This window comes from Scophthalmus maximus, chromosome 4, assembly GCF_022379125.1.
Source record: "Scophthalmus maximus strain ysfricsl-2021 chromosome 4, ASM2237912v1, whole genome shotgun sequence".
Classification (NCBI taxonomy): Eukaryota; Metazoa; Chordata; class Actinopteri; order Pleuronectiformes; family Scophthalmidae; genus Scophthalmus; species Scophthalmus maximus.
In genome coordinates, this window is record NC_061518.1 from 1,312,501 (window position 1) to 1,338,031 (window position 25,531).

The following is a 25,531-nucleotide window of genomic DNA, read 5'->3' on the forward strand; positions in this document are numbered from 1 at the left end:
TCGAACATGCAGGACGTGGAAGTACAGGATTTCTTTTGGGACATTTGGGGAAATGGGTTTGGATCTTCGTCCGCTTCCTCGCCGAGAGTTGGACGTGTTGAAGTGTGAAGCTCCGCTCAGCGAGTCGTGTCATGAGAACGTCTGAATAATGTTCGTGATCCTCATCATTAAAGGCAGGGAGCAGGTGGAGCAGCGCAGGGCTCTGTCCGGAGGCCAAACATCTGCCAACCGCCACTTCTGCAGCTACTGAAGTACATTATTTGCAGATTTGATCATTTAAAAAACAACACCAGAAACAAGTTGTTAAACTGTTTCTTGAACGGTTCCTCCTCCGAGACTTCAGGCGACACACGCGGATCGACGCGACCTTAAAAACAGGAAACTGTCGATTTACCGGTGAACAGCTTGTTCAGTCGTGAGCTTCATAAAACACTGGCTGCCAGATATTTTTAACCTTTGGGAAGAGCCGGGATACTGCGGGTGAATTCCCCCCCCCCCCCCCTCCCTTTTAATGTCTTGATGCTAAGCTAACGCTAGTCGCCCCCTGCTGGCTGTAGGAGGAGCAGACGTGAGGTTGGCACCAGACTCATCAACCGTCTCCAGCTGGAGCTGGTTTCGTGCCTCACGTGTTTTATTTAATAAAAATCCAAACTTTGGTACCAAACACCGATTGGAAATGAAACATTGGCTCCAGGTATGAGATATGCCCCAAAGTGAATAAACATGGGAAGTAAATTTGACTTGATATCACTTCTGAGATTGTTGTTGGACGATCGGACAGTTTCTACAACTCTCGTCTGCCACAGACAATTTTAATAAGTTTCTGAACGTTTCATGAAACCTCGTGACACCTCTCAACACCCTCGACGACTCCTGTGACCCCGACGTCGAAGGGACTCCTTGTGTAAAGAGCATTTTGGGCATTTCGTCCGCGGAGGGTTTGTTCAAATCAATCTTTCTATGAAGGTTATTAATCTTCTCGTGCTCACGATCCTCCTCAGCTCCCTGACGCGCGACGGAGAGTTTTCACTCGGTGTCGTTGCCTGCGTTGCGTTGCTTCGCTCTACAGAAGGTTGTTGTGGTAGGAACCAGCGGGACGGACGGGACCCAGAGGAGAACGGGTGCGACGCGAGACAAACGCACAACTTCTTTGGTTCCTAACACACAGATAGTGCAGCTCGTACAGCGCAACGTATCCCAGCAAACACAAATATATTACAATACACTCAATGGAGAATAAACTCAAAGCAATAAAATGATCTAATTCAAATATATTATCGGGGGCGGGGGGACAGAACATCTTCATCTGGGCCTTCCAGCAACGAAACCCTTCCGGGTCATCTTCACTAATATGGATAAAGGATTCTCTTGTGCTGTAAATGTTCTTTTAAAAAAGAATCAATTCTTCTTCTGGTGTTTGATTCCTGTCTCAGTGGAGTTTGCCGGCGGCTGCTGGACTCCGCTGTATCCTTCTTCTGGCTTTCGCTGCGGCGAGGGGAGGAACACGAGAGGTGATGAGTCATCGTCAGAGCACGACGCGCTGGTCGTGACCGATCGTGCACATGACCACGACAAAGAGGAAATCACAACGTCACATGAGTAGTTCCTGTTAAAATGACCACACGTTTTCTGGTCGACGTTGATGTCAACGTCGTGTTTTTTGATTTTCCATTTTTCAAAATTTTCCGTTGTTTTTGAATTTCCGTACAAAAAAATTTGCCGCTGTGTTTTATGATTTGACGTTTTTTATTTTCTGTTATTTTTTTTATTTTTTTTTTTCAAATTTGCCATTGCGTTTTAAAAATTCTCCTTTTAATTTTTTTTCCTTTTTTTGTATTTCCGTCGTGTTTTCTTGATTTGTTGTTTTTGATTTTCCGTTATTTTTTTCCCATGTTTTTTTGGATTTTCCGTATTTTTAATTTGCCGCTGTGTTTTATGATTTGACGTTTTTTATTTTCTGTTATATTTTTTCTTTGTGTTTTTTTATTTATTATTTTTTTCAAATTTGCCATTGTGTTTTAAAAATTTTCCATTTTTAAATTTTTTTCCTTTTTTTGTATTTCCGTCGTGTTTTCTTGATTTGTTGTTTTTGATTTTTCGTTATTTTTTTCCCTTGTGTTTTTTTTTTGATTTTCCGTATTTTTAATATGCCATTGCGTTTTATGATTTGCTGTTTTGGATTTTCCATTTTTTAAATTTTCCGTTGTTTTTACTGTTTTGCCGTTGAGTTTTTTTATTTTCCGTATTTTTTATTTGCCATTGTCTCTATGATTTCCCGTTTTTTAGAAATTGTATTTGCCGTTTGTCTATTCTGTTTTCCTGTTGTATTTTTTGATTTGCCGTTGTGATTTGCACTTCAGGGCCACCGTCGATTTTCTCGGCCGCGTCCGCGGAGAGAGCGCTCACTCACCGTCGGTGCACTGCACCTGGGGCTCCTCCCACTGCCCGTCCGCTTGGCAGCGAACCACCGGCGGGCGGCGCTGTTTGAACCCCGGGTCGCATTGATAGCGGACAATGGCGTTGACAGGATACTCCTCCCTCCTGGTGCCAAACATGCGAGCGTTGTCCACCTCCGGCGGAGCGCCACACGACACTGAGGCCGCAGGGAACGAGTCAGGTCACGTGTCCAGTTATTGTACGTGATTAAACAACGTTACCAGACTACGACGAGTCAGCCAACTTCTACCGGACTGACACTTCTGGAGCCTTTCAGCCTCTTTTAGCTCTGTGTTTGGGTTTTACCGGTGTTCTTCTCCGGTCTAATGACACTTGCAAAAGATCATTTATAAGTCAGAAGCAGATGGATGTGTACCTGGTCCTTTCTTGCAGGTGAAGGGCAGGTGGTAGTTGCAGGGCACGTCGTTCCACTGGCCGTTCTCGTGCCAGATCATCACCACGCAGTCCTCTCCGGAGTTGAAGTAGTTGTCCGGCTGGTTCGGCCTCCAGTTCTCGAATTGCTGAAGGACGAGAAGGGAAATCGACATTTACACATTTTTCTTGCTTGATTCCAAACGCGCCGTCTGGGCAGAACGGTTGGAGGTAAAAGTAACTTGACTTTAGGGGATTACGAGCGGCCGCTCCGCGAGCAGCACTCGGGTGCAGTCCCCTCACTCACCAGCGGAGTGCCGTCTGTCCAGCGGAAGTCATTTTCTACCGTCTTGTCGTTCAGCCCGATCCACTGGTAGTCCTGAGCGTTGGCTGCGGCGGAGAAACGGAGGAGGAAATGAGCCACTTTTAAGTTCACGTGGACACAGACACGCGCGCCCGCGGCGACCCCGGGGGGTCGAAGCACTCACAGTTGACAAACTCCTGCTCCTCGGGGGTGACGACGCTGACCAGGTGAGCGCTCAGGTCCCGGCAGCGGCTCTCGGCGTCGAGCCACATCTCCCGGTCGGAGAAGTGCAGGTAGCAGTTCCCCTGAAACTTGGTCCAGCCGCCGTCGCACCGCTGCTCGTCTGCAGCCGCGGGAGGGAACATCGTGGAGACTTTACTTATTTCGCCTACGTGTATTTCTTGTTCTCTTTTCTCTTCTACGCCTCACAAATGTCACATCGCTCCTCATCCGCACGTACAAACGGGGTTGGAAAACTAAAGCGCGGTATCTGGTGACGAGGCGCCTTCGACTGCGCCTTTCGTTCTCCCCGTTCTGTCATCGGGGGCGTCGGGGCCTCGGGGTCGAGACGCTGCTTCGCGCCGTGTTTCAGTTGCACACAGTGATTGTTTTGTGAGTCAGAGAGGAACATATTTTCCCACTGCGCCGCCCTCAGTGCGTCTGGCTTCCTGTATAAACCAGACGATGGAGAGTTTTTTTCTCCATCCTGACCAACAAAACAAACGTCCCAATACAGAATGGAAAGCTACACATGACGCTTCACTTGGGCCGGGAGGGACGGGGAATGAACGAACGTGAATTTCCTCTGCGTGACATTCAAAGGCCTCATTCATTCTCCTGCTTCACGTTGATGATTTGATGCTAAAAGGGCCAGTTCACCCAAAACTTTACAAAAACATATTACAGAGTTCTGACACTGTCCAGATACGACGTGCCTCTGACGCGTCTTTCCAGTAACGACGTCATGCTCCAAGAAACTTGTTCTTGGAGCTTCACTCTTGGCGTGTGTGAAACTGAATTGAGCTCGAGTGAAGGTCCACTGACACACCAGCCCTTCCGGGGCTTTCAGCAGCATCCCACTGACTTCAACGGCAAACAGAAATGAAACCCAGGTGTCGTTAGAGGACGTGAGCAGAAGCATCACTTACCACCGGTCAACGATCGACAGGTCTTTACAGGTAAAACCTGGTCAGACCTGGTCCAGTATGTAACTGGGCCTAACTGGGTCCATAGATTTACCACCATGGGTTCTAGATCTGTATGTATAATGGCTGATCTTAATGGATTCAAGCCGCCCAGTGTCCTCTCTGATCTCCGATCGTTCAGGGAAGCAGAAGACTGACGTCTGAGGCCTGTTGCTCATCTCACCGAGGAGCTCTGACCTCATCGAATCCTGATCTGTGTCTCTCGTCTCAGTTGACATGCAAAGACACCCGGGGTGGTTTCCGTTCACTTTTAACTGGAACTTTCCCTTGAGATCATTTTGCGTTTTCGCTGGAACCATTTCCTACCGAGGACGTTGAGCCTACGAGTTTTATCCGGAGAAGTAAAAAAAACACTTTAATGTTCACTTAACCCCCCGGTCCTTTAATACTGTCGCTATTAGTCAAGCTTTTAAATGTTCACATGACGCAGATGCTATTCATGTTAATGACGGTGGCATTTGACACTATGGGTATTCCTTGTTTGTAATAATGAGATGCTGTTGTGCGGCAGCAGCGTCCAGGAGTGGATACTAACAAGGCATCTGATGAGATCCCACAAAGTGATGTGGTGCCACTTGGCCTTGGAAGAAACACACATCCAAGACCAAGGACAGACATATCTTTTTAAATAATCCATTCCTTTACACGTGTGTTCTCGATTACATGAGCCTCCAGACTCGTTCGATACCGAGTGATGCTCTTCCAGGCAAATCACCGTGGCAACGTGGAGGACTGACGGAGGACTGACCGGACCGTCTCCAGACAGGTCTTTCACGAAGCGTTGTGAGCAGAGAAACACTGAGCAATCCCTGACATTACTCGACAACACTCATGGGAAGTGGAATATGTTTTTTAAAAAACTATTGTTTGGGTGAACTGATCCTTTTATTGTTTTGAGCTCTGGGTCACGGGGAGGACCAGGGACCTCACGGTCACACCTCCGGTCTCCCCGTGACCTTGAGCGTCGATGCCGTCGGCCGGTGACGTGCAGCATCTCGCTCTCGCCAGTCAGTTGTTTTTGAAGTTAGTAATTATTAGCTGAAGCTGATCTCGTACCGATCTCGCAGCGTTCTCCTCCGTAGCTGGGCAGGCATAAGCATTTGTAAGAGTCTGCGCTCTCCACACAGGTGGCTCCGTTGGCACACGGGTTGGAATGGCACACGTCTACCTCTGCAAAAAAGGGGGCGGGTGACACTACTGTTTCAGCGTGGGGGGGTGGAGGGGGGGGGGGGGGGGTGGGAGGTTGTCCAGCAAGGTGAAGGGGGGAAGGGGGAGGAGTTAGTGAATAAAACTGAAGCTGCTGCAACGTCTGATCCAGAGTCGTCAAGTGTGTTCTTTTGTTTTTGATAAATCTTCCAGGTTACAAAATCATGATATATACCGATTTACCAAATCTGTGTTTACATGTGAATCTGTGATTAGTTGCAGCAGAACATCAGTATTCGAGGAACTAGCAGGATGAGCGCACACATATGATGCAGATGTTAACATGCACACAGCAGAGCGGAGGCGGCGGGCGAACTGGCGTAGCAACACCAAAAACAACACGCAGACGGTGGAGACCGTTGTGATTAAACACACGTGACACACAGCGACTGCACAATCTCACAGCGGACCCGATAGATATTTGACGAACACCTTGAGATTCAAACCTGCCGCACGAACACACGGAGACCCATAGCCAGACACAGATGCAAAATAAAAACAGAACAGAAATGGGACGAACAAAAAACATCGGACGCAAAACACACCAGGACAGAACAGCAGGGAGAGAAACAAAGATTTGTCATAAACAGTGAATATAATATAAATCACATTCCGTTAAATGTTTATCTGAAACTGTAACTTGAAGTGACAAGCTGATTAAATGCAGATCAACAATATATAACATGCAAGATGTTCAAGAATAAAGACATCAGAGACACAAATAATCTCCATAACACAATCATGAATTCAGTATTTTTTCAGAGAAAGAAAGGAGAAGAGTGAAAACACAGAGGCACATGCCAGCGGTTTGTGACTCACCGTGGCAGAGAGCAGCTCCGTCCTCTACTGTACATGAAGCGGCACCACAGGGGTTTGGATCACACGGGTCTGAGCCACCTGACAAACAGGTGCAAGGATTCAGACACGAAGGATTCATACACGTCTTCCGAGTTTCATCTGAACGTGTGGTGTCACAATGTCATCAAAGCTGTGGTATCATGAACTTGTCTTAAGTATTTTTGAACTGTATACTTTTCTTAACACATGGATAGTGTTAAAATAAGTCTGACGTGAAAGTCTTCAAAGTTTTTCAGCACAGGACGTTGATCTGTTTTGTTATGAATTCAGAATGAACAAAGGTGTGTCATCAGCAAACTTGCTAAAAAAATTCTGACTGACAGATTTGTACCACAGTAGAATATAATTTCTATCAACTATTTCCACATCTTTGCACAAATCTAGAGTTAATGTACAGTAACTACCAAGTGCTGGGAATACAGTTTTTTTGTTAATGGACATGGATTGTAAAAACAATGTATTATTTTTGTTGTTGGTCTTGTCCGTTATCAACTAGCTAATGCAGTCTATGATTTGTGAAACATGTCCATTACAGTTTCACTCAGCTCAAGAATCACCTTAGTGGCTTGAACCAGTGAATCTTTGATTGTTTTTAATCTCTGACTGGTTTCAGCCATAAGGCAATTATCAGAAATCCTCTGTATATAAACTTACCATATTGGCCAAAGCTTGCAAAGCAATACACACTATGTCACGATTTCATAGAATACAAGGTGACAAACAAAAGAAGAATTACCATACAAGCAGTGAGAGATAATATAAAGATTAAAGAAGAGGTCAGCATACCTTCTACTTTGTCAGTTGTTCCCACAACGCCTGGTGTCTGCATCGAGGCTAGAGTAGCTACAGTGGGAGGAGCAGCCAGTCCTGCGGGGGCAAGTGCAGGGCCATAGGTCACGTAGACATCCTCAGGGGTCTGTGATACGAGAGCCCCCACAAGGGCCTCCTCTGGTCCTGCTGTACTCTCTGTGAATGTCAATTCACTGGTTGGAGAGGGCAGCACAACCTGCGGGACACCTCCAGAAGAAAGTCCTGAGGAGATGCCGCTGGTTGTGGATGTGTCGTCACCGCTGCCAGAGTAGAAGCCACTGCTGCTACTGCTTCCTTCTCCGCTGTACACCACCGACCCTTGTCCGAGCTCCATGGACAGTGTAGCGTCTCCGGACACCTCTGTCAAGAAATCCCCAGTCAAGAATGTAACGCTACCTTCTCCGCTTGTAGAGGACTCAGATCCTGACATTCCTGATCCAGACATTCCTGATCCGGATCCAGAGATGAAACTTGAGCTTCCAAATCCAGACAAATGTCCACCACTTCCCTGTCCAGAGCTGTAAAGTAAAAACCCAGAGGCCTCCTGCTCTCCGGAGGATGACCCTGTAAGCTCAGTAAACCCTGACCCCACAAATGTCACACCTGAAAAGAACCCTGAGTCACTTCCTGAAGCCGAGCCACTGTGATCGCCACTGAGCATCCCAGATCCTGAAATGTCTCCAGAGCCACTGAATAGCAGTAGTTCCCCACCAAGCTCATACTCCTTGTGGGTAATTGGAGAGGTTGCATCAATCAGTTCACCATCTATCAGTAAGATTTGAGCTTCTCCACTTCCCGAAAACTCTCCTGAATGTCCACTTGCACTTCCAGAGGACGATCCTGATGGGAAACCGCTGAACCCAGAAAAGTCCTGGCTGGTGATGAAACCAGACGGCATGCCAGAGAATTGTCCACTTTCTCCAGAGGTTTCTGTGGACAAGCCACTGTCCGCAGAGCTAAACCCAGATCCAGGGCCAGATCCAGACAGGTCCCCACTACCACTGAACGCTCCAGAGCCTGCTTCAGATGGAGGGAAGATCAGAATTCCTGTGCTCCCCTCTCCAGCTTCTTGTAGTCCTGAAACTGAGCCCTCTCCAGAGGCAATGCTGTCGAAGCCTGAAAAAACAACAGCAATTCCGGATTCTTCTCCACCAAGACCAGATCCAGACGCATCAGTGCTACTAAGACCAGATTCTCCACTAGGCCAGTCAGCACTAGCAATACCAGCCAGTTCTCCAGAACCAGACTGATTTCCAGAGACAACCTGGTCTCCAGAACCAGAAAGGTCTCCGGAGCCAGAGAGATCTCCAGAGATAACCTGGTCTCCGGAACCAGAGAGGTCTCCAGAACCTGACAGATCTCCAGAGATAACCTGGTCTCCAGAACCAGAGATGACTCCAGAGCCAGATAAGTCTCCAGACGTTACCTGGTCTCCAGAACCAGAGAGGTCCCCAGAGCCAGACAAGTCTCCAGACGTTACCTGGTCTCCAGAACCAGAGAGGTCTCCAGAGCCAGACAAGTCTCCAGACGTAACCTGGTCTCCAGAACCAGAGAGGTCTCCAGAACCTGATAGATCTCCAGAGATAACCTGGTCTCCAGAACCAGAAAGGTCTCCAGAACCTGACAGATCTCCAGACGTAACCTGGTCTCCAGAACCAGAGAGGTCTCCCGAGCCAGACAAGTCTCCAGACGTAACCTGGTCTCCAGAACCAGAGAGGTCGCCAGAGCCAGGCATCTCTCCAGAGTGACCCCCAGAAGCAGTATCAATTGCAGACCCTGAACCGAAGTCTGCTGAGCCTGAACCAGAGCCTGATATCTCCACAGGGATGGGCGTGACGATAGAGGGAACAGCTAAAAAAAGAGATATAATAGAGAAAGCATGAGCAATGTGGTAAACGAAAGGGATATATCAGCGGTTAAAAAAGTAATTTGTACAGGATTGAATTTGAGCTTACCAGGCCTCAACAAATCAGTAATGGATGTCAGGTTTAGGAGGGCCTCCTGGATGTCTGTGATGTTCAGTCCAGTTTCATTTGCAATGAGTTGAAAGTCAGCTGCAGGAATTACACAATAAAAGGAAAATGGTGAATGGTGAATGAATTACATTTGACAAATGATTGAGCATATCAACAGGTAAGTGCTTACCTCTGAAACAGTATGCATCGAATGTGGCGTTTTGTTCAGGGAAGCGTGTCTGGTTGGGATGAGCGTACAACGTGTGCACTCCCGTTTTCCCTGCTCCACACTCCGCACGGGGGTTGTTGATGGGATAACGGACACTACGATCTACTAGCCAGCCAGCACGGCACTTGTCGTAACCCATTCTCCAGGCTGCATAAAGCTCTCCGGTGGAGGCCAGTACAGCGTTTTGATCTCGACAGCTAGAAGAAGCCTCGTCAAAGGTGAAACCCTCAGCAGATCCCACATGGAAAACCTCACCTGAGGAGCAGACGTGGAAGAGATGTTGGTGTCTCTGGGCTTTTATGTGCTAGTGGGTGGTTCGTTTTTCAAGCAAAACAATGTATTTCATACCCTTGAGCCCATCAATGTAGCAATACACATCATATCTCTCATGAGCTGGCCTCAAACCATAAGACCGAACTCCGGGTTTAACTCCCAGATCTCCAGCGCACTTATCTCGAGGGAAAACAATGGGATACCTAAAAAAGAGCAAATGTGATGAGCTTTTAAATCATGTGAAGGACGGGAATCTTGTTACCTGCTCTGAAAACACATTTCAGCGTCACCTTACAGTCTGGTCCAGTAACCATCCTGCATCACACTGGTGGTATCCAGCCTGGTACGCCGCCTGCAGCTGCTCTGGTGTGGCGATGGAGGCGCCGACACTCTGACAGGCCAGCTGAGCCTCAACGAAGGTGAACGCATAGCGACCAGAGCCTGAGCGGTAATGGAAGACCACGCCTGCATACAGAAACGAGAGAGAATGCTTCTGTTGTGGAAAGATTTTTTGAATATTTTTACTAGCGTTACATTAGGTGCGTCTGCAGCTCTATTACTGACCAGTCGGGGGCATCACAAAGACTTTGCAGGGTTCCCTTCCTACGTCGGGCCGGGCGGTCACTGACTCTATCAGGTCAGTGATGAGCTCAGTGACGTTGGGCGGCTGAGGCAACGGCAGCTGGGTGGGGCTCTCGGTGTAAGTGAAGTCCACAACGGTGGGTTGCTGAGTCTCCACCTCTCCGACCGCCTCGCTCTCTGTGGTCGTCCTCATGAAGAACACCTCTGGGCTCTGTGTCACCGTGGTAACACTCAGCACGCCACTTCCCTCTTCTATGATACCCGAACCCTCCTCATCAGGGGATTCTGAAGATGGAGGAGGAGATACGTATGAAAAAACGAAATCTCTTGGCGTAAGAATCTCTGACTGTTGGAGATATCAGTGCATATGCAGAGCAGAACTTTCAGTATCTTTAGTAGTGATGGTCTACCTGTGTAGCAGAAGCAGTCATAGCGGGAGTCAGGAAATGGGTATCCTGTCTGGTTTGTGTGGAGGTAAACGGTTCGCACTCCCAGCAGACCCCCTCCGCACTGCGGCCGACGGATGTTGATGGGATAGCGGACGCTCCTGTCCCCCAGCCAGCCGGCGTTACAGACGTCCATCCCGCCCTGCCACGCCAGGTAGAGCTGACCTGTGGTGGCCAGCTGAGCTCCCTGATTGGAGCACGCCGCCGCGGCCTCAGAGAAGCTGAACTTCTCTGCAGAAGCAGTGTAGAAAACTCTGCCTGTATCAGGTGAGAGAGGTTTATTAAAATTAACGAGTGAAATACTGAAGGAATAAGCTTAAAATACAAATACTAAACTTCAAGCAGAGCCCAGCTTAGCGTACCTGTCATATTCTCTGCGAAGCAGTAGACATCGTAAGTCTCATTGAGTTCTCTCACTCCGTATGTCCTGACCCCTGGCAGATCCTCTTTGTCACCGTAGCAGTTCACACGAGGATCACGGATCGGGTACCTGGTGTTAAAATGAAAATGAGTTTTGTTAATGCAAGTAAGATAAAACAATACAGTTTTCAAGTTTATCAGTCGCATTTTTTCGTGATTGTTGTGCAGCAGGTTGAAGAAATTTAAGGTTAATACGGACTGAATCCAATGTCCTCACTGCTGCACAGATTTATTAAAAATTTTACTCAACTAAACCATCTGAGATTCCACTATACACATTTATCCAAAGCGAGTGCTGTGTCTTTGAAATTCGACTTGCTCTTCAAATTAATGGAAAACGTGGGCGTCCTTAAAAAAAAGGTGTCTTTGATGCTAACATGAAAACATTCAAAACATGCAAAACTACCCACATGGTCCATTAACAGTGTCAAAAACAAATTCGAAGGGTATTTTGTGAGAACAATTGCTGTTTATTTGCTGGCCCTTTATTTTGGCCAGTAGATGAAGCCATGTGTCCTCACTGTGTTATAACAGAGGTAGTGGAGAGTTGATGCCCATCTCATGACAACCGACCTGACTGTGTGATCGGAGAGCCAGCCGGCGTCACACTGGTGGAAACCATCGTCGTAGGCGGCTTGGAGCTGTTCAGGTGAAGCCATGACTGCGCTGTTCTGGGTGCACGCCGCCATCGCTTTCTCAAAAGTCAGACTGTAGCGACCCATGATGGCTCGGTAGTGGAACACAATACCTGGGGAGGTAAACGAGCACTTGAGTTTAAAGGTAGGGGACACCCCAAACCGAAGGTCGGCTGAACCCATCTGAACGTCGATGAGGTGAAGATGTCTCAATGGTCAGTGAACCCCTTCACGAACCTTGAACCTGCACGTGGACGATGTCGTGGTTGTCCTCGATGCCGTGCTGGACCTCACAGCGATACACGCCCGTGTCACTGGACCGCAGCTCGGAAATCTTGATGCTGGCGTCCGTTGGGGTTCTGGGGTATCCCACCAGGTGAACTCTGTCCAGGTAACTCTCGGTGACACGCACCTCACCTTCCAAGGCCACGAGGATGGTCGTGACTTTTTCTTTTGTGACGAGGCTCCACTTGATGCGATGAGCGAGGGGAGCGATGGTGGGAGCTCCAGGGTCTGGGACGGTGTGGTCCTACACGGGACACAGCAACAGCAGCCCTCACCAACACATTAAACAATAAAGACTTCTGAGTGTAGGTTGCCTACCAATCCTCCTCCATCAAACGAACTTTGGCAAAGGCTCAAATCTACCCACCTCAAAGTAACACGGCAGCACCAACGTTTCCCCCAGTAGAGGGCGCTGCGGCCCCTCCAGAGGAATGCTCAGACTCAGCACATCCTCCGGGTCTGTGACAAGAGAGAAAGACGTCAACACGCTCACTCAATCCGACCAAAACACGACTCTTTAGATGTAAGAATCATGAAAAGCATCAGAGGATCAGAGATCTCACCCATGAAGGAGTGTTCCTCGTAAACATAGTCCAGCGTTGCCGAGATGACACTCAGACACGCAGACAGCAGCACAGTCCACCGTATCATATTCTACCTGAAAATTAACAAAGAACATGAGCAAAATGAAGAAATAAACGACAAACGTCATCCGCTCCACCATTCATTTTTTCTGTCGGCCTTATGGTTTATAAAAAAATACTGGATGAACATTGTCATCGCATCACGTCAATATTGGAAGATTGAACCTTTTAGAGAAGTTTTGCTTGACCATTTTCATATTTGTAATCTCCTATTTGATATTGTGCAGATTAAACGAACAAAGGTGAGTTGTCGTTTCTTTCAAAAGATTCACTCATGGAATTCATGCGGCCAAGCTTCCAGTGATCGCACAGTGTGAACAGTGTTCTGAACGTCTGCTCAACACGTCAACACGTCAACACGTCAACACGTCAACACGTCAACACGTCTTCTTCTCCCGGTTTGGGAAAGTGAAGCTGGACGTTCCACCTTCTCCCAAACAGACATGATTCCAGTTTTCCTCCGCAGAAGTCAGAAGTTACACAGCAGCTGCATTTTTCCCAGACGACCGTCCAACACACACACACACACACACACACACACACATCGCCGTGACGATGTTCGTCAGTGATGACTCACTGTCCAACTCGTAGTTTCCCCCACAGGGAAACAAGCAGCTCCAGTTCTCTCACAAGTAAATAAGCTCCAGTATATGTTTATATATATATTATACTTTTATGATTCAGTTACACATCCCCCTTCTTCTGATGATGAAAAATCATTTCAAATGAAATATAAACCTGTCCTTTAACTACACTTTAACTGTACTTGTATATCAACTGAATACTTTAGTTTTTTCGTTTAATGCCGCTTTCTACTTTTTGCTACGTTTAAAAAGATGAAGATTTTATACGAACAACAGATTATTTCTGTCCACATTTACATATAACATTGAAATTACATTAATTTTACTGATGAAGTGACTGACAAACATTGATATTGGACTCATATCAGAGGTAATAGGACTGATATAATATATTAATATCCAGTGCCCCGACCAGGAGTCAAACCGCAAACTTAAGTTCCAAATGCAGCGGTGTCACCCACTAAACTATACCAGCTGATATACTACCATTGTTTTGAGGCATCTTTATTCATATTTATACATATAAATAAATATATAAATGCTTTTTACCCTTTGATACCTTGAGCACAATGTGCTATTAAAGAATTCAATTTTAAAGTAAGGTTCACACGTGGCGTTGGAGTATGTGATGTTTTTCTACTTTTATACAAATAAACAAAAATATCAATATTTATTAGCTCTTTTCCACCATCGGTTGATGACATCCGATCGATGAACAAAGACACGACGTTTGACTTGGAGCTTAACAAGTTATAATTCTAGTGAATGTCCGAGTCTTCTTCTGCCGATTATTCAACATGTCTCCCGGTGAAGTCAGTCAGAGAAGGGGCCTCAACGTCCTTTTCTTGACAACACTTTGTAAAGTGCGTGAAACATGGGGAGGGGCGGTGTCTCCTCAGGGCCTGAGGTGTGGCGTTGTAGCAGCCGAGGTTCGGCGGCCGGCCTCCGACACTGCGCTCATTCAGCCGCTGCGGTGAGGTCCACTCCCACAGAGGCTCCGGGGCCCACAAGACCCCGATCTGTTTCCCCCCCTGGAGCCGGGGTTATGGCAGCTCTGACGACACCGGGGCCTGTGTCAACAGCCGAGGCGTGGGCCCCCGGCGTCCAGGCCTCTCCATCACGTCCCCAACACTGCTCGCATTCAGGCAGGAGCCTCGAGTGGCAGGAGCCTCGAGTGGCAGGAGGGCAAAGGTGCCCTGTGGTCCTCACCTGTACATCTACAGGACATGACTTCGAACGTGTCCCATCAGTTTTACACCAAATATGATCATTTACAGTCCAGAGACGCTGTGAAACACATCGAACACACCTCCCTATTTGTTTAGATTATTCCTGAAATACTCCTATAGGGATATTTTGTGACTTCATTTAGTTAGAGTTCATAGATTTTAATAACTTTCTGCAGAACTTTTCATCCGAGCTGTTTTTAAATCTGCTTCGAATTGAATTGAAAGTGACTTTGTGCCACTTTATGTCCCGTGGACGTACACAGAAAGATCATTTTGGCACAAAGTTTGTCTGCTATCATGTTTTAGTTCAATATTTTTTTTTCTACTCTTATCCTGATTTCATCCCTTTTCAGATACAGTATATAGAAATTACGCTGAGATATGAATTTTCCAGTTTCCAGTAGAAACCACAAATTGAAAAAACTCTAATGTCCTTGCATATATTAACTTTAAATTTCTCTCTGAAGCAAATTAACTCATAATGAGGACAAAACAACCAAAAACAAAAACGACAAGATGGAATATGAATCCTGGGCTGTAGAAAAGAGTTCAACCATTGAAAACTCATATTTTTCCAGTTTTTCCAGACAAAGTCAAATCTTCACAACCTTCATACGACACAGTGACGGAATGTAGATGAGGATATGGTAAAAAATAAACATAAACACACACATACTGTAGGTGTGATATCACCCGAACCTTGTTACTTTAAACAATTTTGACAGAATAAACCCAAACAAAGATTAATCTTCCTGACCTGTTGCAGGAACTCTTCCTCTGTGTGTGTTCTCTGGGGGTCGGCTGAGCTCCGGGTTGCCAGGTTGTGAGTGTTAAAGTCCCAGTGAGTCACGCAGCTCAGGACGATGCTCGCCCAGGTCTGACGGTCCAACCTCAGAGGGGGAAACACTGCTGTCAAGTGTGAGGGGCTCTGACTACTGCTTTCAAAATAAAAGCACACTGATTCCTATTAATTGAATTTTCATAAACTGGATTTAGAATTTGGAGGAGTGTGGTAGAAGTGGTAATGGTAATCATCTAAAACTGCTGACATGATGGATTTTGCCACGTTTTACCATTCATTCTCAAAATTAAACTCATTTTTAAATTCATTCTTATTTTTCATGTCTTTCCTTTGTTCATATTTGCAGTAAAATCAGCTGGGATTTTTTTTTTAAGGGACACTTTGTTCATCACTTGAACTCACTTCACCATACATTGTGTTGTTACGGTGCGTTCGAGTGACAGGCTCTTTGTGGGATTCTATGGTTCCTGTTGTTGGGACTTGTCTTTTTTTTAAAAGGTCAAATGTTCTCTGCTTTTATTTTGGAGGAAAACGTTGGTGGGTGTGTCTGTCATTCAGGAGTCGTTTGCTGGAGGTGATGAAGGAAGGAGGGGGGGGATGGTCCAGTCAGGGTCGTTTATCATAAACTTCTAATTCTCTCACATCACTTTTTAATAACTTCAGTATCTTTAATTAATTGTTATGTATCAGACAGGTCGACCATCTCTGAACTATGGCTGGATGGATGGAAGGATGGATGGATAAATGGATGGTTGGATGAATGGCTGGATGGATGAATGGTTGGATGGATGGATGGATGCTTGGTATGGATGGATGATGGATGGATGGATAGTTGGATGGATGGATGGATGGATGGCTGGATGGATGGATGAATGGTTGGATGGATAGATGGATGGATGGTTGGGTGGATGGTTGGATGGGTGGATGGATGGATGGTTGGATGGATGGATGGAAGGATGGTTGGATGAATGGTTGGATGGATGGATGGATGGTTGGATGGATGGATGGATGGATAGATGGATTGGATGGATGGATGGATGGATGGATGGATTGGATGGATGGATGGATGGATGGATGGATGGATTGGATGGATGGATTGGATGGATGGATGGATGGATTGGATGGATGGATGGATGGATGGATGGATTGGATGGATGGATGGATGGATGGATGGATGTCTGTCTTGCCTCAGTAGAAAGTTTGTAATGGCCTTATTGCTCTGTATCCTTTTATTTTCATCCACTATCAGAAACTACGAGAACATAATGAAATCAGACTGAATCAGATTCATAATATAAAAAGCCCCAGGTATGATTCCCTGCTCTGTTCTCCCTCTCTCACCTCTGGTCTCTTCAGATTCACTTGATCCCTCCTCGCCCCTCTAACGTCTCTCCGCCTGCTCACTTTCACTCAGGGAGAAAAAAAGGACAATAATCCAACAGGAGACAAAGCTGCTCTTTGAGCCAGGCACCAGGGAGCTGCGCGCTCGCCGGGCAGGAAACGGCCATTACAGAGCACGACGCAGCTCCTGGTACATATGAACCCACTTAGCTCATAATGGGAGTCGTGGTGGCGTTTAAGTGGACGTAATGACGGTGATGCTGGATTTCCAGCAGCGGCAGCGGCAGCACATGTTCCTGTCCTCGGCGACCTTTTGTGCTTTTTTCCCAGTGACGGTGAAATCACCTTACATCACTTGAACGCTCGCTCGCTCCGCTGTGAACTGTGGTGAGAGGCTGTACACTACATCTGAGGCCAGGGGTCGGCCCACATGGCCGATAACGATTATTACTCATCTAAAAGATATTTGAAACCTGACATTTGTCTGCAGCAAAAAAGTCTCAAAAGGTGTCAACTGAAATAACACAAAACTTTGTTGAAACGCCTGAAAGCACGTTTTTATTTCACAGAACATTTCAGTGTGCAGGGAGCTATCAGCTGCCTTGCTCTCATTTTTATACATAAATATATATATATATATATATATATATATATATATATATATATATATATTTATGTGTGTATATACACATTTTGTTACACATGTTTTTTTCTATATTATATGTTTATAACTGTACATAATCACTAAATCTTCATCTCTATGTTCATCTTTTGTGGAAACCGGACTCTAATTCCTTCCAGGTTTACTCACGCTGGGCCAATAAAGCTGTTTCTGATTCCGACTCTGGACTTGATCAAACAAACACGGACGTTGATAAAGTCCTAAAGTCCAGAGAGTCGTGACTGCGGCTGCGTCAGAGCCAAAGCAGCAACATTTACAAATGAAATGATCTCGTCGGCAAATCCGCTTCAAAAGAATTGACAGATGCCGACATTCACAGAGCGGGTGAACGACGTCCCGGCGTTCTCACTCCGGCTCCACCTCAGGAAACGACAGTGAACTGTGGGTTTATTCATGCGTCTGTGGCTGTTCGGAGGCCGGTGATATTTGTGTTTTCGGTAAGTTGACGACGGATCGACGGCAGAGTTTCGCCTGAATCCATGAGCGGACAGTTCCCTTTCATTCATGAGACTGAAGGTCGTCTCAGTTTATAGTTGTATTGATGTTTCAAACTAGAAAACAGTTTTGATTGTGTGCCCTGTGTTCTCAAATTTGGGTCTAGTGTTGATATATATACATATATATACATATATATATATGTATATACAGGAACAAAAGTCATATTGCAGGGATACCGTGGTTACTTTAGCAAACAGTAGTGCAACAGTTCAATGACGTAAGACAATTAAACGGCTATAATAAATGTTTCTTTATCATAATAACACAACATAGGGTAATCTTTCAGCCCCTTTGTGTGTGTGTGTGTGTGTGTGCGTGTCAAAGGTCAAAGGTAAAAAAAATATGATCCTACATTTTTCTTTCAGAAACGATAGACAGATAATCTGAGACTTAAATTGATCAGAAAAATGATCACCTATCATATGATGTCATACGATGAGTGATGTCATGAAGAAGTCAGGTAATGACGTACGTGCGTAGTCTCCAGGTATCTCTGCGTCCCTATAGGACTATGGACACAACCTGAAGCTCATATATAGATTATTCAAAAATATGTTTCTGATCGAAAGGGTTGGAACGATGTCGTCAATCGACATCACCGAGTGAAGCAACGCATTAACAACCAATAAGATATGAATATGAATGGCTGCTGTGTGCAGCAGCACTGAGGTGAGTCTGCAGCTTCTCCCCGCGCTGGAGATCAGAACAAAAGACTCGTGTCGTGTGAGACGTCTGCAGGAAGAAGACGAACCGGAAAAAGGAGTCGACGTCGCTGCGTGGTGTTTGATTTTGGAGGACCTTCGTGGGAGTGGAGGTGGACTTGGACCTGAACAGGAATCGGGCTTAAGCGGAGAAACAAATGTTGCGTCGGTTTAACTCGAGTTGATTCGAGTCAACAGAATGAAAAAAAACGTGAGTCTGCAACCAAGAGATGTTCAATCGAGTCTGAACCCTTTTCTCTGACGGGTCGAGAAGAAACAAGACCACAGGCGACGGACAGAAACACCATCAGATGACTCAAGCTGTACTTTTTAATTGTTTTTTCCCTTTGAGGTTTTTCAGTTTAAATTTAAGGTCAGAGGTCAAAGTCATTTGTTTCAATAGAGTTGTGTTTGAATATAAAAAGAGAAATAAACATAGATGTTGATTATTAATAGTGAACGAGTGAAGACAGTTTCCTGAGATCGGTCTTTGACGTTTTGGCGAAAGCTTCTTTTTCGCCAATTCCACAAAAACAAAAGGGGAATTTTTGAACTTGGCGACGATCGAGGAATATTTGACTATATTTGAATTTGTCAGCGGATCACAGGTGAACACATCAAAGTGGCTGAGAGTACGTGAACTACAGGATATATACGCTCGAGCACGCGACCGGGCCGGTTCATGCGTGTTCCCTGTTGGTTGGTTTGTTTGCATTCGCTCAGAATCAGGATGAATACGGAATGTGTGGACCTGCGGGGCGCGAGTGACAGAGCACACTGGCTTTACTCACGCCGGAGCACAGAACACACTTTCTTCTCACACAGCTGATAAAAGACCGCGGGGCGGCTGCGCTCGCCCACTCGACACGGGACACGTGCCGCCCCCTCGTCCCTCTGAAAGACGTCCTGTACATGTTTTATGTGGCGCTCTGCCGACAGGACGTGTTCTCGCGTCGGGCTGAAACAACCTCGGGCCGCTGAAGCTCCTCCATGAACGACAGTTTCTTGAGTTTCTTGTTAAATTTCCTCTCTGTTTCTGGGTGGAAGGGGGGGGGGGGGGTCCAGTCAGGGTCGTTAATCATATGATCAGACTTTAATTCTCTCACATCACTTTTTAATAACTTTAGTATCTTAAATTAATTCTAATAATGCCTGACGGGTCGACCATCATACGGCTGAATGGATGGATGGATGGTTTGATTGTTTAGTGGATGGATGGATTAATGGATGGATGGATAAATGGATGGATGGATTGTTGGATGATTGGATGGATAAATGGATGGATGTATGATTGGATGGATGGATAAATAAATGTTTGGATGGATGGATGGATAAATGGATAAATGGATGGATGGATGATTGGATGGATGGATGATTGGGTGGATGGATAAATAACTGGATGGATGGATTGTTGGATGATTGGATGGATTAATGGATGGATGGATGGTTGGATGGATGGATGATTGGATGGATGGATGGATAAATAAATGGATGATTGGATGGATGGATAAATACATGGATGGATGGATGGATAATGGATAAATGGATAAATGGATAAATGGATGGATGGATAGTTGGATGGATGGATAAATAAATGGATGATTAGATGGATGGATTGTTGGATGATTGGATGATTGGATGGATGGATGATTGGATGGATGGATAAATAAATGGATGATTGGATGGATGGATAAATACATGGATGGATGGATGGATAAATGGATAAATGGATGGATGGATGGTTGGATGGATGGATGGTTGAATGGATGGATAAATAAATGGATGATTGGATGGATGGATAAATACATGGATGGATGGATGGATGGATTGATAAATTGATGGATGGAAGGTTGCCCCCTCGTCCCTCTGAAAGACATCGTGTACATGTTTTATGTGTCGCTCTGCCGACAGGACGTGTTCTTGCGTCGGGCTGAAACAACCTCGGGCCGCTGAAGCTCCTCCATGAACGACAGTTTCTTGTATAACGTCCTCTCTGTTTCTGGGCAGCTCTGCTTGTTCAAGAGGCCAAGGATTGAATTGAGAATTCGTCTCGTCAGGTTTTATTTAAAAGAAGCACATTTAAAACAACCAGAGTGGTGAAACGACACCGTGTAGAATATTCAATACTCCATGAATTCCACATTTATCCCAAGATGATCCCAGTGGTATGAAGATCCAGTCAAGTGTGTGATGAGTTGCTGCCTGTGTTTCACAGTCTGGGGCCCAGAAGCTGCCGCAGGGGCCCAGGCCCACACCCCTGACTTTGGGCAAATGGAAGCCATATGAAGGCGGTGGTCTCCTCACAGAGGGGGCCTTTGTGAGAGCAGCTGGGGGCACGGTGAGGGAGAAGACAGGGGTCATTTACAGGAAATCAGACCAACGCTGCCTCTTCACCTCAAACCCCAGGTATAGTCCCCAGTACATAAAAATCCTCGGTGATGCAACACAAACAACATGAATAGCTTCTTTTTTTTTTCTTCTAAAAAATGCTGAGAGGTTAAAAAAGGTATTTTTATTTCCCTACTATATTTGTGCAAGTGGGTGCGACCTCTCATCATTCTCCGTGTTCGCGCTGATTATAGAAGAGCCTTGTTTGCGCCGCGCTGTTTATAAAATGCTCCTTTCATGAGCAGCATAGTGGCCCTCTGTGGCCCAGGGAACAGCCCCACGCCGGCTGCACGTGCAGGTATGTGACCGACAGGGCGGCGTGGGGCTGGACACGCTGACATCGATGTTCAACCTTACATCAACGTGTGGAGGAGGAGGAGGAGGAGGAGGAGGAGGAGGAGGAAGAGGAGGAGGAGGAGGAGGAGGAGGAAGAGGAGGAGGAGGAGGAGGAGGAGGAGGAGGAGGAGGAAGAGGAGGAGGGAGGAGGAGGAGGAAGAGGAGGAGGAGGAAGAGGTGGAGGAGGAGGAGGAGGAGGAAGAGGAGGAGGAGGAGGAGGAGGAGGAGGAGGGCTGGGTCACCTTTTCAAAAAAGGCTAGAAATCCAGTAGGTGAAGCCGTCACAAAACTTCCCGTTCTGGGATTATATGCAACACGGTGCAAACACTGAAGCGTGCAATGACAAACATAAGTTCCAGTGACCCTTTGACCCCTTGGGGCAAACAGGTGTAATCCATCCACTACTCGTACATTAACTCACCAGGTCGATATTTGTCTTGAAACTGTAACTTTATTGATCCCAAACTGGGAAATACTGCCATTTTATTGTAAATTGAAAGTACCTGGAATCGATGCTCTACGATCTGAACATTACTGCAAACTGATTGCACATACTGCACTATTTCATGTATATTCTTTATATTTATTTTCCTTATTCTCTATTTTTTTGGTATGTATTGTATATTTTCTAAGGTGTGTTGTGTGATACCTGCTGCACTAACACTGGATCAATAAAGTCTAAATCTAAATATTATCAACAGATTGATCTGGAAAATTACTGAAAAGTGCTGAACTGTTGAATAAAAAATATATTGGGTGTTTCCCGTTATTACAACATATTTTCCTCGTCATAACGAGAAAGTTTCACGTTAGAACGTCATCATTTTGTGGACGGAATATGCACGTTCTTAAGAAGTCGAAATCTACTGGAAGAATGTGTCGCCAAACATTTGAGGAAACAAGTAGATTTCGTTATAACGTGAAAAATATGTATTACTAGTGAGAAACACTACACATAATTTTAATTCCACTGTGGCACTTCAGCACTTTTCGTAGGAAAATAACAACATGTGAAGAATAATGTGATAAACTGCACTTTTCTGTCTGTCTGTCGTGTCTCTGTGAATATTTTCAGTCTTAAAATGTTCAAGATGGATGCCTGCTCTCTCAGCTGCATAACAAATCTACCTACAGGTTTTAATAATAATAATAATAATAATAATTTCATTTACATAGCACCTTTCAGAAGTAGCTTCACAAAGTGCTTTCACAAAAACGTACAAATCACAGACAATTAAAATCAGCATTCCAACAATAATACGGTTTTCAGGTCACATATCTGAAATAAAAAAAGATATAAAAAGATGATATAAAAAGACAACATCCCATAAAAATAAGTCTATAGAAATGGGTTTTTAAAAGTGACTTAAAAGAAGGAACAGCATATGAAGTAAATAATAGATTTTAAATAAACATACATAAAGTAACCTGAACCTAGATAAACCTCCAGATGCGCCATTTCTGTTGTTATGAGGAGGAATATGAGCTCAACCCTCCAGATACAGAAGCCTGGTGCAGTTAATCACATTATAAAGTTACATTTCAACGTTGTGTGTCGCCGCTTGTGCCACAGAGCCTCGCCTGACGCTAGAGGGCGCTCTTCACTCCTGGGTTCATGTTTTTCATTCGTCGCTTATTGGCTCGTGTGGTTGTTCGGGCCACGCCCTCCCTTTTAAATCTTCCTCTTCTCCCATTGGTTACATCGGACGTTCGTCGTCCCCGTGTGTCAAAACCGGAAAAAATAGAAAGAAAAAAAACAGTCACGGTAGGTTTCACAGGCAAAGTGAAGCGAGCGAGCTGATGGCGGCGGATCGACCCGCGGAGCTTCACTGTGAGTTCATCGTTTAAACGTATTCCTTTCATAGCATCGACTCTTTACTCTTCTCCTCCTCCCCCTCGCGTCGCCGCTCGCACACGAGTTGACCGCAAACGGGGGGAGTTCGAATGTTTGGCCCCAGCCGCCATTGCCGAACACTACTGGGACAGTAGTTAGCTCGATGCTAACAGTGGCTAACAGGAGCTAAATGTGGTTTCGCTAAAAACATTAACGGTCATTTCCTCGCTGAATGATCATTTGTCAACGACCCGAGTTGTCTTGTTGTTGTGGCTCATGTGCATACATACAGTCATATATATATATATATATCTCTCTCTCTCTATATCTATATATATGTATTCTTCTTGGACAACTGATCGATCAGTTGATCAGCTGGAAATGGTCGCGTGAGGATTCCTGCCTGTCACATTACTCTGAATATGATTCATGCACAAGTTGAATTATCGATCAGCCTGACGTGTCCTGGTGTGATCGATAGATTCGTGCGGCGGCTTGAAATCCATAACAATAACTGATTTTTCAAGGTTTTGAAAAGTGCTTGAATTTTGGATAAAGTGCTTGAAAATGCTTCAATTGTATCTGATTTTTTTTCCCCCACACAACAAACACGTGACACACTTTAAACCAGTTAACTTATGTGTCCTTTAATTTTTTTTCATTCTTCTGTTATTACAAAACACGATTTTGGATGTTTATAGCATAATACCATCTCTTTAAACGTGTGTTTGTAGAAATATGTAATTTACCACAGCTGTCAGGTGCTGGAGGAGCTGGAAAGTTGACCTTGAAAATGCTTGAAAAGTGCTTGAATTTGACTTTGGAAAAGGTGTATAATAGTAGCAATAATAATAATAATAATAATAATAATAATCATTTTATTTATAAAGCACCTTTCGGAAGTATCTTCACAAAGTGCTTTCCCAAAAACATACAAATCACAGACAATTAAAATCAGCATTCCCACAATAACACGGTTTTCAGGTCACATATCTGTAAATGAAAAAAATAAAAAAGACGATGTAAAGAGACGACATCACATAAAAGCAAGTCTATAGAACTGGGTTTTGGAAAGTGTCATAGAAGTATGAACCCTGTATAAGCTGCTAGAGAATATTGGAAAGTGCTTGTTTTAATTTCCCTCAGACCAAAGTTGTGTTGTTGTTTTTTTAAATTTCATAATTTTTCATCCCCACCCAAAAAAATAATCGGTTTACCATCATGTATGGAAAAGAAAAGCATCAGATTGTCAATAAAATTACTGCATATTCATTTTCTGTCTGTCTACTTTTAGTTTTTTTCGACTGCTGGTCAGGAGCTGGTCAGGAAAAACCTGATGTCATGTTTGACATCATTTACAATCCATCAATTCATCAGAAAATAAGTCACTGTTGGTTACAACATTGTAATTAATAACTTTATTATTTAGAATTTTCATTCAAAAGCATTACATTACACTCGTTTTGCTGACGCTTTTGTCCAGAGCGTCTTACAATAATCGGTCACATATCAGAAGAAGGGCAGGCAGCATTCAGGGCCTTGCCCCCCTGACTGGGAATCGAACCCCCGACCTTCTGTACTAAAGTCGGCCGTTCACTTTGAGCCTTTTGTACGCAATAATTTATTCTACTGAACCTAAAAAGAGTTAAATGTGAAGAAGACACCGTCTAGAAATGACGTCCCTTACACCTTTAAATAGAACAAGAGCATCACTGAAGGAACACGTCGTCTATTTAAGTGGCAGCGTTTCCTATCGGTCAGGTAAAAGATATTTTGATCCTTATCAAGGTCATTGAAATGACTTCTGGCACAGATTCACGCTCCGTCGCAGCAGATCCGAGGTCTAACCTGCCCCCAGCGAGGAGTGGGGACCTGCTGCGAAGAAAAGAAAATGAAAGTGATGAACAGGAAAATGTATTAAAGGTTCAGTTGAGATTTTAGTTGATGATGGAGTTTATTAATCGGCTGTTTTACTGTTATTGTCATAAAGGCTTCTCCAGTGACCACCGTGCTGCTGCTCTTCATTTGCAAGCTATTATGATTCGTCGATAACTCGATCAATAGAAAATGAATCTGCCCACTTTCTTAATATTCACTCATTTCAGCTGTTACAGGTTAGTGGGTCACTCCGCTGACTTAGGTACAGGAGGTTGGGGTTCGATTCCAGGAGGTCCCAGTGTGGGCCCTTAATGCTACTGTACCTGCCTCGATTAACATAGGTCGCTTTGGACAAAAGCGTCAGCAAAATGAATGTAATGTGATATTAAGTCTTTTCTTTATGGAAAAGAACTCCAAACATTCGGAAAAAAACAACCTCTGCATGGATTGTTTCAAGGTTTAAAAAAAAAAAAAAGCTCCTTAAAAAAAAGCTGTTTACAATGTGGGTTCCTGGGTTTTCGTCCCACAGCAGCTTTGTGTGTAGCACGGAAACAACCCCTCAGATAGTCCCATTAGAAACAAGAGGACACGACCTCGTT

General features: G+C 45.0%; 2 protein-coding genes across 7 annotated transcripts in view; one reads left to right on the top strand and one right to left on the bottom strand.

The window, feature by feature from the left end:
• The window catches only part of LOC118302774 (aggrecan core protein-like), a 16,159-nt gene extending 803 nt beyond the window's left edge, over positions 1-15,356 (bottom strand). Inside the window, exons 1-19 of one of the 2 annotated variants that reach the window (XM_047331722.1) lie at positions 15,231-15,356; positions 12,580-12,674; positions 12,384-12,475; positions 11,969-12,260; positions 11,670-11,844; positions 11,039-11,166; positions 10,641-10,934; positions 10,213-10,515; positions 9,939-10,113; positions 9,724-9,851; positions 9,337-9,630; positions 9,147-9,245; positions 7,168-9,042; positions 6,343-6,420; positions 3,297-3,455; positions 3,116-3,198; positions 2,813-2,957; positions 2,411-2,593; positions 1-1,485 (exon numbers count right to left, since the gene is read on the bottom strand). The exon at positions 1-1,485 is cut by the window's left edge and continues 803 nt beyond it. In XM_047331722.1, the coding sequence (XP_047187678.1) occupies positions 1,430-1,485; positions 2,411-2,593; positions 2,813-2,957; positions 3,116-3,198; positions 3,297-3,455; positions 6,343-6,420; positions 7,168-9,042; positions 9,147-9,245; positions 9,337-9,630; positions 9,724-9,851; positions 9,939-10,113; positions 10,213-10,515; positions 10,641-10,934; positions 11,039-11,166; positions 11,670-11,844; positions 11,969-12,260; positions 12,384-12,475; positions 12,580-12,667 (4,647 nt within the window). In that variant the 5' untranslated portion in view covers positions 12,668-12,674; positions 15,231-15,356 and the 3' untranslated portion in view covers positions 1-1,429. The other variant, XM_047331723.1, reaches the window with a different exon arrangement.
• Positions 15,357-22,923: 7,567 nt separating this feature from the next.
• The window catches only part of ppip5k1a (diphosphoinositol pentakisphosphate kinase 1a), a 28,866-nt gene continuing 26,258 nt past the window's right edge, over positions 22,924-25,531 (top strand). For all 5 annotated transcript variants that reach the window (XM_047331525.1, XM_035628051.2, XM_047331524.1 and 2 more), the window contains exon 1: positions 22,924-23,051. The gene's annotated coding sequence lies outside the window, so the exon portion shown is untranslated. The remainder of the gene's footprint in view (positions 23,052-25,531) is intronic.